This window comes from Bombus flavifrons, chromosome 14, assembly GCF_040668555.2.
Source record: "Bombus flavifrons isolate JBK064 chromosome 14, iyBomFlav1_principal, whole genome shotgun sequence".
Taxonomy (NCBI): Eukaryota; Metazoa; Arthropoda; class Insecta; order Hymenoptera; family Apidae; genus Bombus; species Bombus flavifrons.
Genome location: NC_138455.1, coordinates 9,104,446 through 9,119,016, shown reverse-complemented (window position 1 = coordinate 9,119,016; position 14,571 = coordinate 9,104,446). Strand labels below are relative to the sequence as shown.

Genomic DNA, 14,571 nt, shown 5'->3' with positions numbered 1-14,571 from the left:
CATCGTTGAGTCGTGTTCCTTCACATATTAAATTCACGACGAAACTATGTATAAATATATTGCGATCATTAGAGGCATTTATGAAAAAAATCGTGAATGTTTCTTTTCTTGTAATAATTGTAAAGTTTGTCTATTTTTTGTAGATTATAAAGTAACCAAGAATAGTTAATTAATTAAACATTGTAAATATTCGCTTCTTTTATTGTCGGTTTTTGGGTTCACACTTTAAAAATCGATTATTTGATCGTAATTCGTATACGATCAAAAAGTATATTTAATAATATAAATAATTGGTAGTTCCTAACTTGGAAATATGAAACTAAATTTTTAATCGAAAAATGTCTTTCCTCGTTGAACAAATGAAGCACAATGAATTGATTGTATTAATGAAAAACCGAATGTGAAACGTTTAAATAAAAATGAACGTTAAATAAAAACGTTTAAATAAATGAAAATCGAAAAGAATTAAAAATAGCGTTGTAAAAAGTGAAGACAATTTCATTTGAATTTTCACGAAGTATTGTTGTGAAGTATTATTAAATCGTATGTACGTCGTATTAAACATGTATGATATCGTATCTTGAGGAGTAAGATTACTAAATAAAGTTTCGAAAAAAATATACAAACACCACGATGATAAATATCATTCAAATTACTATTAAGAAATATAATTGCTCAATAATAAATAGTTTATGTAGGTTAAATATGAAGGAAGATTTCAGTATGTACCGCATACATGCAAACATACAATTAAGTGCGGCAAATCAATTAATTAAGCTAAAGATTGGTCTTAGACATAATGTATTTTATTTATTAATACTTTACATAGATGGTTTTCATCGAATATTATATACAATAATATAAACATGTCTGAGAAGCAATGTACAGTCTTCAAGTCTTCTGCTTTTTCGCACTTGATGCTCCATCTTGCTCATCTGACTGGAATATTGTTTGTGGTTGAGTTTTCTTATACGCTGGGGCAATCCAGTATGGATTCTCTTCTGCTACTTTTGCATATTTCAAAATAGCCTCTCGAGGATCTTGGTCATCTTCTATTCTCTTACTAAGTCCCAAATTGCGAATTACATAAGAGCTAAGCGTTCCACCAGAAGATGCAACTCTGCCACCCTGCCCAGAAGTAATCGGTAAATCTGGTCTTCTTGATTTAACAGGATCCAAACGATCTTTTTCCATTTGTTTACGAACAGATTTAGGCCTGTCCTGCCTGAACAATGGAAGTGCATGTGGTGTAATAATCTGTTGGGTTGACATTACTTCAATGTGTTTTTGTTTCAAATGCGTTTTTACAACGCACAATTTAGCTCCCCTTAAGCTCTTCTTAGAATCATAATATACTTTAACTATTCCATTTCCACAACCAACAAATATTTGATTTAGTTTTGGATGCCATAATGTTTTAATAACATGCGAGTTTGTTACGTTTATTTCATTAATTAGATCAAAGGTCTTTGTATCATAAAATAGTATTCTACCAGTATTTTGATTCCTATTCAATGATTCTCCTGTAATGAGAATTGAATCATCTGGATTAAACATACAATCAGTTGTATCATATCTGGAATATAAATTGTTTGCTTGAAAGACAGGTGTTTTAAATGCTCTCAAATCCCAAAGCTTCAACGTATCGTCGCAACTTCTGGTTGCAAGCATTTGTCCAAGATAAGAGAAACTTAAGCTTGATATCTCACTACCTTGTGCATGTGCATTCCTCTGAATCAGCGATGGATTCACAAAATTTTTTCTATGATCCCACATCTGTATAGAACCATCTATACAACCACAGGCAACTACAGTACCCTCTCTGCTATAGCCACATGTAGTTGGTATTGTTTTAACTCCATTTTGTGCTCTACACTTTATTAAATGTTTATGAGCACGTGGCCTATATAAAATCCATATTCTACAAGTACTATCTTGTGAACAAGTAAGGTATTCTTCCTTTGTAAATGGATGCCAACAACCACTGTTTAATCCTGCTGTATGACCTTTTGTACGTGCCATGTCTGATATATATTGATCACCTTTCACAGTTTCGCACTTTTCAAAACCATCTCTGTCCAAAACTTTCGCTTGTGCAGAACCTGATATGACTAATATAACATCACCAGTCATTGAATATTGTAGACATTTAATCGGATGATTTTCGCAAGGTTGTAGCGTTCTGAAACTTCTCATAGATGAATCCATACCAGCGAAATCCCAGAAACAAACATCATAATCGATAGAACCTGAAGCTAACCTTGCTCCAGAAGGATCTGCTGCAATAGCTGTTACTGCTTTTGTTCCGTGAGTCATTGTAACTTCATGACTACACGGAACTTTGTCTTTCAACTTTAATTCTTCTTCAGTATCAGATTCATTGTCATCTTCATCGCTCTCATCATCATCATCATCTTTATCTTTTACTTTTGTAGATTGTTCTGACAATGTTGAATTCTCAAGCCCATGAGGTATTGGAGGACCAATAAAATCATCCTCTTCATCCTTGCTATCATTAGTATTTCCATTATCAGCAGCATCGCTACTTTTAGCTTCCTCTAATAATTGTGTTTTAGTCTCTTTATCTATAGCTTTTGTTTTCTCAGACATTGCTTTGTTAGTATTAATAGTTTTTGTAATATGCTCCAACATTTCTTGTACATCAAAGGACTTGGCCTTTTTACCAAAACCAGTTATGCCCATAACCTCTTTCAAATTTTGGGATTCTTCTTCATCTTCTGGTTTGATTTCATTCATTTTTGTTATATTAGTTTCTAATGATTTTTTACCAAACGTACCAAATCCAGAACTTACAGATTCTGTATTTTTCGTTTGTTCCCGAGATAAATCTTTACTGATCTTTCCAAATGTTATAACCTTTTTCGTGTTCATGATTTTATTATATTCACAAAATTTATTCTTCTTCGATAAAATCAATTTTTTTATTTAAAATTTTACTTCAGACATTCCATAACTGGAGGTTATGATGTCTTATAATTTGACACTTGATTAATTTAGAAGGAATCTTAATAGAATTGATACAAGGAGAAAGCTTAAACTTCAAATAAGAACATACGACCACAAAAGTTCATAATTTCATTCTTGAAACACGTATTTTTTGGAATTCAATATTTAATCGATTTTCAGGCACGCAAATGGAAACAGAAACAGAAACACAATGAAGACACAAGTAATGTTTGACGGACAAATTGTGTACTGCCATCTATGAGGAAAAGGCGGAACCGCAACTTGGAGTATTCATGGATAGATGGTAGTACATACTTTTTCGAAAGCCAAAAATCGAAGCCCTTGCTCTGAAACTTGTGTCGGACAAATCACGTTCTGCCATCTATTGGGGAAATGAGGAGTGGTTATGGAAAGTAAAGGTAACAAGATATCCTTCTAGAATAACTATAATTAAGTAAATTATTAGAATATTAAGTAATATTTATGTAAAAGAAGGACAATACTGTAATTTCAACAGAAATCAGTATTATCACTCAACCAATATGCATTTCGTGTAAAATTATAATTTTTATTCGACAGTTAATCAAAGATTTAAGTTTCACATTTATATTATCTAACAATAAGTTCTTTGCTTCTCCAGTATTGTAAGCTTGCCTGAGATAGGGAGTTTACCCCCGGTCATGGCGGACGGCGAGGCTGGTCTTGCTCCGTAAAGAGGGCCGACCGACGACTTCGCCGTCGGCGTACCGGCCGATATGCCTGCTAGACGAGGCCGGCAAACTCCTCGAGAAGGTGGTTGCCATCCGCTTGGAGCGACACATGGCGGGACAGGTGCCAGGTTGGCACGAAAGCCAGTACGGCTTCCGGAAGGGACGCTCGAAAAGAAAGTATTGTAAGCTTGCAAATACACTCGCTACCAAATTACATGTTTGTTATACAATTTCCTTTCTATAAACTGTGCAATCAAACAGTAAGTCCACTTTCAAATAAACATCCTATCTTCGTGAAACTTTGGAAACAACATAGTTTCCGGCCCAATTGTTTTCCTTCCTTTTTCCTCCGTTTGAATCGATATCACAATAAATTGACAATAATCCATCGATGGAAACGAAGAAAAAAGAAAAATTGATGAATTATTATGAATGTTTGAATTAATAGTGAACGATGTGAAAGAGGAAACTCCTTGGATCGTTTTAAAAAACTACTCACGTAATCTTTTAATATATTCTAGCCGTATACAAATGTAAGCAACTATACACGTATAAATTTCATTTGTTTGATCTTCTCCGCACATTACCTAATTTCATTCTCTTGAAACCGATAGAACAGTAATTCTATACACACAGAATGAAGTAAATAAATTGTTGCAATAAATTATTTTCTTCGAAATCATTGCAAATATCGATTTGCTTTATTAAACAAATTAAATAAGACAGCAGTGATAATTCTTTCAGAATGAAATACATTGTTTTAGGACTGTGACGAGGACGAAAAGGGAATTATACTATGCCATATTGATATACTATATTAATTTGTCTTATATTGTCATTGGAAAATATAGCAAGTATAGTATATATATTAAAATAGAGTAAATTACATTATTCACGTTATATTTTAGCCATATTAATATTCATATTTATTTAAATTAATTGATTCTTTGTTATTCGAACAACCCTTACATCAAACTGAATAATATTCGTTTATAGTATTCCGTTTCTTCAGTTTTCATAGTTAAACAGTTAAACAAATGCCTTTTCCACAGAGCATGGAAAAATAAAGGGAATAATCACATCTTGTATTAAAAAGAATTTTGTTAAATGTTTGAAACAATGTGAAGATATTTCAATATAATTCGTTTATAGTATTCTGTTTCTTCAGTTTTCATAGTTAAACAGTTAAACAAATGCCTTTTTCACAGAGCATGGAAAAATAAAGGGAATAATCACATCTTGTATTAAAAAGAATTTTGTTAAATGTTTGAAACAATGTGAAGATATTTCAATATAATATTAACAAAACGTATCTGCAGTAATTCCTTAGAAACTGGCTTGCAACACTTTATTTGACTCACCTTATACGTATGAATTTGTCTTTTCTTTCAATATCGTCCTCTTGTCAATTTATAATATGTAATAACGAATATATATCGCATTTTTCAGCATCTACCTGTTCTTTGGTTGTGTAAACTTCTTCTTCAATGTCTACTTTTGTTCCTTGAACTGTCATCTCTTGCATTCATATCGTTTTCGCCTCGAAAATCGAAGAAACTTTCATCGAGGGTGGTTTTCACCCCCTGGTGCAGTAAGAATGAGGTAAAATCGTAGGATAACACGTGGCAGGTGGGTAGTGAGGCACAAAAGTACGTGTCAGCATAGTGAAAATACGCAATAAACATATTTTTACGCGATATACGAAAACTCACACATGCACACACAACGAGGAATTCGTCGCTTCCGGAACAGTGGCCATCCCCACCACTTCCTGCTCGCACCACCTATCACCCTTTTCGTATAATTTCTTTCGATACCTTTCTGACATATTTTATTAGATATTATTCACCAAATTATATCATTTTCATATCTTTTCCTATCGAACGATTGAACAGTGTATCTGAATCGACGATCAATAACTAAAAAAATAAAATAAAGTAGTTAATTTTATTAATTAGAAAGTGGAAATGATTAAGAAGCAAAATCTAGAATTATGAGGTTAAATAAAAACGGGTAAAAAGTAGTTGAGTTTTGGATTAGGTTTTTTTTTTTAGATCAAGGCGTATTTGTTTCAGATATTATTAAAAATCGTTTGTCATACAGAAAATTGGAGTAGATAATTCGAACGAATTTCTTCTAATCTAATTTCTCTTTCACTCCTCGATCAATATTATTGGATCACTAACTAATTGCAATAGTTTGGATTATTGAATTTTTACGCGACAAAAATCTCTAATCATCTTTATTTTATAGGACGCAAGATACAAATTAAAATTGTAGCTATTGATAAAGTAAACAGAGGCAAGTTGAGCAAGGTCATGGCATAAAAGGAAGTCAGTAGGGCGCTGAGGACAAGAATGCATGAAATTTACGAAGAAACGTAAAGTAAGAGTGAAAGTAATGGGAAAATGTCAGAAAAATTGTAGAAAGCAAGGTGTTTCAGGCAAGACGGATACGATGGATTTAAAGAGAGAAAATGTTTAGAGGGCAAGTAATAAGAAGAAAATAGGTCACTGTCCTAAGTAGATGACGTAGTACTGTTAGCAAAGGACCAGCATGAGAAACGATGAAGAGGAAGAAAAGTTACTTGAAAGGAAAAGGACTAATGTTAAACGCAGAAAGATCGAGAATATTAATATTCAAGAAGGAAAGAGGCCAAAACACGAGAGGAAAATGGAAATGGGAGCGATGAAGTGATGGAAGAAGTGATAAACTAACAACTTAGGATACATTCTTAAAAAAAAAAAAAAAAAAAATGGCTGTAGACACGAGGATTAAAAAAAGGCCACTAAAAAATGTCGTGAAATTTACTTTCTATGTTTTGTACTCGAAATATACAAAATTTCCTATTTTATTTTTACTCGATTTATCGTACTTCTTCGCCTTCATCCCATGTGAAAAATGTTTTGAGATATCTTCGTCCAATAATCTTTCGGACGACGAAAATTAATTATAGAAAAACAATGAAACCAAAGGAGACTAAATCGAAAAGAGCAAAAGAACGTGAGAATATTTTCTTTCAGAAGTAGAATGAAATAGACAAGACACTTTGTTGAATGCGAACATTTTTATTGAGCTACGCTGTAAAAAATTCGAGGCGATATTTTCTTTCAAGCGATTGCTCTCCATAATTCTCCATATATTTTTGTATTCATGAAATCTTTGTCGATGAGGGGTAAGAATAAAGACACTCGTGTAATTTTATTTTAATCGGAGGGTGCTCGGTGAAGAGCAGGAATTGATTTACGGGGGTGGTACAAAAATCTTGTGTCTTCTCTCTCACACGTTTCTTTCTCACTCTCATACACTCTTTTTCGTTTTTTCCCCACTTTCATCATATTTCATTCGCACTTAACTTTCTCTCTATCTCACTCACACGCGCTTTCTCACCTTTCCACACGAACAAATCCTTTTTCTCTCTTTGTCACGTGTTTACAAATCAGTGCGCTCACTGTTATAATCGATACGATCCAAGATTATGTCATATATATGTATATATGTATATATATACAGAACAATCTTAAGTTGCATAATCTGGGAAAAAACGCGAGTAAATTCATCTACCGCGGATGTAGGATTTCGTTTCGTCCCTCTCTCACTCTCACGCTTATTTTCTTCTCCTTCTTTTTCTTTTTCTTCAAATTTCATTCCTCTTGCTCTTAACTTTATCTCTCGTTTAAGATTCTCTTATCCACTTTACAAACGAATGACGCATTCGCGACGAGTGTTCCTCGAATTATCTTCTCGAGATCATTTTCGTCAATTTATCTTTTAATTGTCGCAATAAAACTGCAAATTACTCGGGAGGTTCTAGAGAATCTTTTTCGGTACTATCACATTTGATGTTCCATCGAGAACACTTATCACTAAATTATTGCGAACCTGGCACGGATAGTTTAACGAATTATTGCCAATTTCTGACGTCGTAGTCTTACATTCTCCAATTATTTAATAGTCACGAATATTTCTTTGTAATTTTTCTGTTACAGAAAAGTATAAGGAATCCATATAAACGTAACATTTTGATATTTAGGAATGCGTAATGTTTTTTCAGAAATGGAATCGAAGAATAATATTAAATCGCGTGACCTGCGTTAAGAGTGAAATTTCATTTTACGCGACAAATTAAGAGAATTTTTCGTGAATTCAGCTACATGTTCCTAAATATCGTCCTTTGAATCTTTAAAGTATATAAATTACGTCGATTTCCGTATTTAAGTGTACAAATGAATCATAAAAATCGTATGTTGCACACGAAATTAAAATTAAATTTCACATTTATCTATTAAATACTTTCAACAACCTTTACAATCGCTCTCGAGTCTCCAAAATTATTTAAAAATCCTCTCGATAAATAGAATCAACCCTCGAGTAACCTACCTCTAAAATTTCCCTCGAGAAGATTAAATCAATTGAATTAATCAATTCGTTTTCGAATCGAGAAACACTCTTGACGGAATCTCGTTACACAGCCTGACGTCGTGACAAACTGGAACTCGGTCCTGGCACGAAATCTACCTCGAACAACGACCCTCTGAACGTTTCGACTCTTTTATCCCTCCCCCAATTTATTTTCTCTCTCCCTGTCTCGGTACGGCCGCGGTAGAATTCAAAAGCGAGAGGCAGCTTCGATAAAAAACGAACATACTTTTATAATACGCACGTATGGAATTATAATTATCGATGATTTTCTGTGTACGTGTCCTTATGTGTATAATATGCGTGTGTTGGTTTCATAAGATTCGATGCAGGCATACGTAGTTTGTTTTGCGATCTTGTAAAACTTGTTATCTGTCGCGTAAGTGTGTGTTGTAGCGTTTTTTTTTTATTAGAAACTAGAAATTAGAAGTACTAGAAGTTAGGAGAAAAATCCGACTATGCAATACTATAGAGATACGACTAACAGCAAATTATTATCGAATTGTTATTACTCTTCTTTTTGGAGTATTATGAAAAATTAGAAGATAAATGTGGTTACAACGAAGTAGTATAATATTTTATAGTCAAAGGGAGAGTCAAAGTGTTAACAAATAAATAAATAACTTCTGGGGATGATAACCAGGATCTTTAAGTGAATTATATGTAATAAAATTCACGATATGATATATAATAAAATACACGTATGTTTCTCCATATAATGCAGTGTACTGCGACACAAAATTCATTCGTCTGCATCGAGTCTTACTCAGCTGCATTTAATGGTCGTCACGGAAATGTTCAATGTTTTCAATCGAGAAACTCGAAGACGTTCGTGCGACGACTGCCGGTCCAAAAATTCTTATCCTTCGATAAAAATCGTTCTCAGTCTGAAGGAAACAGGTTTGACGAAGGACGAAGTGACGATAAGTTCAAACGTCTATGAAGGGAATTACGATGGTCTCAAAGAGAAACGAACGCGACGTCGTCCGAATTTTAATCTCGGATCAACATCCTGGAATTTGTTTAATCCTATGGTGGATTTTAAGGAATTTGAAGAATTTCAATTCGAATTGAAATTTGGGGAAGTTTCAAGTCAAGCTTGGATAGGTTTGATAATTCCTCGTAAAATTTCTAACGCAAACTTTCGTGCCTTTTTTATTAATTTATTTCGACTTTGGAAGCTTCTTCTCAAAAGGCTCGAATTAAAAAGTACAAAGCAAAAACTTGCGTTGGAAATTTGCCAGAAGAAAGATGAAACACTGTTGCAAGTATCGTCCCTATTCTCCTTCTTTTGCTTCTCTCGGTTTTGATATTCTTGCGGTCAGAAAAAAAAGAGCGGATCTCTATTGGGAATCATCGCGTTTTGCATCATTGAGTCGATCGTTTTCTAAACAAATACAACCGTATTTTTCCAAATATCACGACTTACTCTCGTTATCCTAAAATGTAGAAAACGAGTTTGAGTTGCTGGCGAAGTTACGTGTTGACATCTTGTAATCAGAAAAACGAATGATTTTTCTCACCGTTGTATCATTATAATTAAAAAATTTCTTCGAAAGATATACAGCACGAGTCTCTTATATATTTCATCGTCGAAATATTTTAATTATTGCTATTCACTCGTGATATTTCTAAAAAATCTTCGCAAAAATTCGATGTTCGAAAGGGTATGGAGTGAATTCTGGCGATTTGAACGAAATCTTCGCGGAATATTCTTTAAGATGATGCAATGGACGTTTCTTATTCCTTTTTTTTTTTTTTTTTTTGTATCCGACTCTTTCAGCGACATCAATTTCGTCGACGATCGCATCTTTTATAAACGGCTGGTAAAGAAAAATCGGATCTAAGAAACATAAGAGAATTTTTACTGTTTTCTCTTCATTCTTGGACAGATACATTGATCAACGATTTGAAAATGAACAGGCATTTTTTTCTTGTAGACACTTTCGACGTTTGACAGGCTGGTTTTCCTTAGAAATAAAATTCTACTTATCGTTGTGCATTCATCGTTCAACACACTTGGATAAATTTTTGTTAAGCGTCGTTCTTCGTCCATCACTCGATCGAATGAAATCGTTTAAAATTAAACAGAAAAATTCCCATCTAGTGTGACAAAATAGCAAAAATTCGGTGATACTTGAAAAATAATCAATGATCGTTCTTAGAATTGAAAACATTCAATTATATCCATACTTTTTCAAAAAATAGGATTTTTATAATAAATCTGTGTATATTAATTCGTATAAACATGTTGATTAGAAAAGAAACGAACGAGAACTGTTGTTTTTTCCTCCTGAAGTGATCACTGTTGCCCTCTTTCTGGACCATTTGTCGAACATCTGTTGCTTCTCTCTCTCTTTTTTTTTTGCATTTTCTTTTTAAAGAACAATAAATCCGTATCGTTTCGCCGTGTACCTAAGTGCGAAAATCCACGTGTGCTGCGTGTACTACTGGTAGTAATAATAATCAAAGATAATCGCTATTTGTAATTAAAAAGCTGCTTCTCATTAGCGCTGCGTCGCTGCTCCTCTCGTTACAAAGTAACTACGAGTCATTTAATCGTTACATCGAATGTATCGGTATCATTTACAGCCTAAAATACTGAGCAAAGAACGAATAGATCTGTGATCGATGATCCTCGATCGAGCCTCCCCTTTCCCATAATCGCATTCGGAATTTACCTCTCGCAATCCATTCTTTCTTTCACATTCATTCCTTACAATTTTAATATATGCGTACTTTCTTTTGAAAATTTTGATTTTCAAATTTAGTTACTTTCATTTAATTTCAATGGCGTTTCCTTTTGTTCCTCGATAATTAATTCAAATATTGCTTTGAATTAAATTCAATATTTAATATATTCACTCGAAGTGATATGTAATTTCGATCATCTATGTTTCGGTTTTTTTTTTTTTTTTTAAGATCGATGCTTTATTCTGACTGGAAAAATATAATTTGTTACTCATTTTTTTCGTCAGACTGTTAAATAATTCGAGATCAGTTTCCAGTTATTGTCAACGGTCATACCAATCGATAATCGAACCATAACACCTTCGTTAACAACATAACATCGAAGAAAATCGTGATCAGAGTTCGATCAGCGTGGAAAACGATTTATACGGGGATGATCGGGGATCATCGATCATCGCTTTTCACCCTTATCACTGCGTGATAAATCGCCGGAGGGGGTGAAAAAAGTAAACTCGGGAGGTCGAGAACGAAAAGAGAGGAAGAGAAACCAACGTACGCTTACGAGCATTAATTAATTCGAGATATCTTGTAAAAAATTTTTTACAACGTGTATACGCATAGACATAGACGCACGCATAATTGCTCAGTGTATATACGTACACACGCACGTGTATGTATAACATGTAGGTATATATATATATATAATTTATATACCGTTATTGCGCAGGCAATTGTTCATTCATTAGACTTTTTTGTCATTTTCTTTTCTCTCTTTTTTCTTTTTAGTCGTTTTACCATTTTTATACCCATCGGTATATTTTACTATATTTTCCTCGCCTCTTCCCCCGTCGCGCTTGCGTTTTCATCCCTACGTTTATGGCAATAATATCAATAATATAATTATAATATAATAATAATATAACAATAATAATAATAACCGTAATAATAATCATAATAATAATAGTAAGAATATTAGTCATTATCTAAATTCTCTCCGTATTAATTTTTCCGTTTTCTTTTTCACTTGCCTCGTGTGTATTTTTTCCCTCTAATCGTTTTATTTATTTATTTATTAATTTATTTTTTTTTTGGTTGTCTGTATAAAGGACATTGCAGTTTTACTTCGTAGGTGGCACTCAGAATTGTATTTTAATTATTTAATTATCTTTTGTATTTCTTTTATTACTCTCGAAATATCTAATTGTTCGTCATGGGTCGTCCAGCCATTTTATAATTCGCCCCCGACAATGCCCTTGCTTTTATTTAACTTAAACACGTATATCTCCCGAAGATCGCAACACTATGTTTCCCTTTTTTATTTAACGCAATTTTTATCATCCTCCGCTGCTTTCTTCTAATTTCCTCGTATAATCTTATTTTTTAAACGTCGCTTATAAGCAATAAAAAAAGAAGGTGCTCTCAGTCGATATTAATCTTAATTTTGAACTTAGCTACGTGTATTTATCGTAACGCGAAGGACTCCGAAAATTTAAGAAACTTTCTCTCTCTCTCTCCACGAGCTGCACATTGTAATTTCTCCTTTAATTATTTTTGTGTATCTTTAAACATTATTTTTCGTCTTACTTTATGAACATCGATCTTCTGCCTGTTATCTTGTACTTTCATTTTATTTCTTTTAATTCTTCTTTAATTCCCCTCGCTGTTCGTTTCTTTTATTCTTCCTCACGATGTTATCGAGTAACGAAAGAGAACTTTCCACGTGCAAAACAAAGAAGCATCGTTTCAAGAGGGGAATACATAGTAATTTGTGTATTTGTGTATGTGTGTAGATGAGAATGTGTATATCGATTAATACGATTAAAAAATTGCTCAAAGGAAATGTAGCGTTAATACGGGGTAGAAACCTCGAAGGTAAGTTCGCGTTCCAACGGTAGGATTAGATGTGTCGATACCATGGAATAATTGCGTCTGTGTAATATGTACCTGTGTATGTGTACTTGTGTTTTTGTGTATGTACGTGTATAGCTTTCTGAAACGCCGCTCGTGCTTTTCATTCTCACTCTTTCCTCTCGTCTTCTCGCTCTTTCAAACTTAAAAACTTCTTGTACCACGACGATATTGCTGTGCGCTTGCCAATCGATTTTCTCTTAATCATTCCATACTCGAAAATTTATCGACAATGTTGTGGTAACCCGGCCAAACTAGTTGGAGAAAATATTTAGAGAATATAAATAAGTCGCTTTTCAACGAAAATTTTGTAAAAATTGTGTCTGAATAGGTGTCGTTCTCTTAATAGGTGATATTAATCAGAAAAGAAACGAGCAAAAATATCTTTTTTCCTTAAAGTGAATGTACATATACATATAAATGATCAAGTGTAATAATAGATATAGTGCTTTGCTTATAATACTGAAGTCACTAATCATTCATAATAATGCCTCGCGATTAGTAACGCAGTGTATAATAAAAAGCTTGGAAGAAACCGAAAATGCTACATTACGTGAAGATTCTACTTAAAATATTAAACACATAGATTTAATACAAGTAGAAAAATAAGTGATCGAACGAACGAAGAAACTCTTAGGCTTGTGCATATGAAGTACTGCCTTTTTAATTGAAATAGTTTAATAGAAAAAATGTGTTGAAAATAATTTCCATGTGCTTTGTTCAGTATACTTTTTCAACGATTAACGTTTCATTAAAAATCTTGTTATAAATCTGAAAATAGATGTATTTCTAAATGAAAACTCACATGAAAGAATAACACGAACATTCTGATCATTTATGCTGACCAATAACGAGGTTACGACTTTTTATTACAAATCTTCTTAACACTAAATACACTTAATCTATATCAAATATCTTCTTCTTTAATATATTTGATAATTGACATTAAAACAAAATATATTTCCACAAGTCCGTCAAAGTCAAACTTAGACGAAACAAAGTTTCATATGCATCAACCTAACAGAGTGTTATTGTTATTCACCAACACTCGTCAAAAATCGAGTTTGACGAATCACAAATAGCCAAGCTCAACGACACAGTATCCAAAGTGATCTAGTTACTCCATAAATGAAGTACATGAAACCAACTCCAATTAACGAATCAAAGCCAAAAGGAATCTCCAGGAGAAAATCGATCGGCGGACGCGTATTCTATCCTGGCGCCACATTTTCTAGATCCTCCAAAAGGGAACGGAAGGAGTCCACAGCCATCCGAATGAATCATTAGAATCATTATGTTGTCGATTGCTCAACAACGCGTCGCGTTTCAGTCGTAAGCGAGCTGCAATTACTTCAAAAAGGAAGGGGAAACCTTGGCCTTAACTACCGTGATCCTGGTCGAGTTCGTCCAACGATTCTAATCTCGCGATCGGCGCCTCGTTTATCGTGAATTCCCAGGAGATGTCTTCGCTCGTTTGCCTCGAGGACTCTTGTCGTTGTCCCGAAGCTTGACCTATGCCATCCTCTCGAGTAAGTTGCCTGCCATCTGAACGTTGACTACTTGCTAGATCGGTGGAACCACGATGGTTCGTTGATTCTTTTCGAGACTCGCTGCTTCGAGGACGTTGAGAGCTTCCTCGATCCGATACAGACACCACGCAGCTCCACGGATCGTCCCCTTCCGGTTCTGAACGCTTGTTGAACGAACTGTACCTGACGAATTAATTGCAAGATTAAGGCGAGAGAATATTAAAGAAGGAGTAGTGTATGGAATTTAGAATTGAATTAGAGAATTGTGTAGAATATTCGATATTAAACATTCTTAATACCTTGTATTTAATACCTTGTAATCGACAGAAAAATGTAATTTTTGTTGA

At 33.8% G+C, this 14,571-nt stretch overlaps 2 protein-coding genes across 7 annotated transcripts in view; both read right to left on the bottom strand.

Moving 5' to 3' along the window:
• Positions 1-734: 734 nt before the first annotated feature.
• Positions 735-2,968, bottom strand: LOC138186825 (gastrulation defective protein 1 homolog). Its single transcript, XM_069127048.1, has one exon. The coding sequence runs from the start codon at positions 2,890-2,892 to the stop codon at positions 892-894; it is 2,001 nt and encodes a 666-aa protein (XP_068983149.1). The 5' UTR covers positions 2,893-2,968; the 3' UTR covers positions 735-891.
• A 6,972-nt stretch (positions 2,969-9,940) lies between these two features.
• The window catches only part of sei (potassium voltage-gated channel seizure), a 142,754-nt gene continuing 138,123 nt past the window's right edge, over positions 9,941-14,571 (bottom strand). For all 6 annotated transcript variants that reach the window (XM_069127682.1, XM_069127683.1, XM_069127678.1 and 3 more), the window contains one exon: positions 9,941-14,407. In XM_069127682.1, the coding sequence (XP_068983783.1) occupies positions 14,074-14,407 (334 nt within the window). In that variant the 3' untranslated portion in view covers positions 9,941-14,073. The remainder of the gene's footprint in view (positions 14,408-14,571) is intronic.

Bases quoted from the DNA above. Each gene is read 5' to 3' on its own strand.
- LOC138186825 (XM_069127048.1), bottom strand. From the start codon at position 2,892: ATGAACACGAAAAAGGTTATAACATTTGGAAAGATCAGTAAAGATTTA.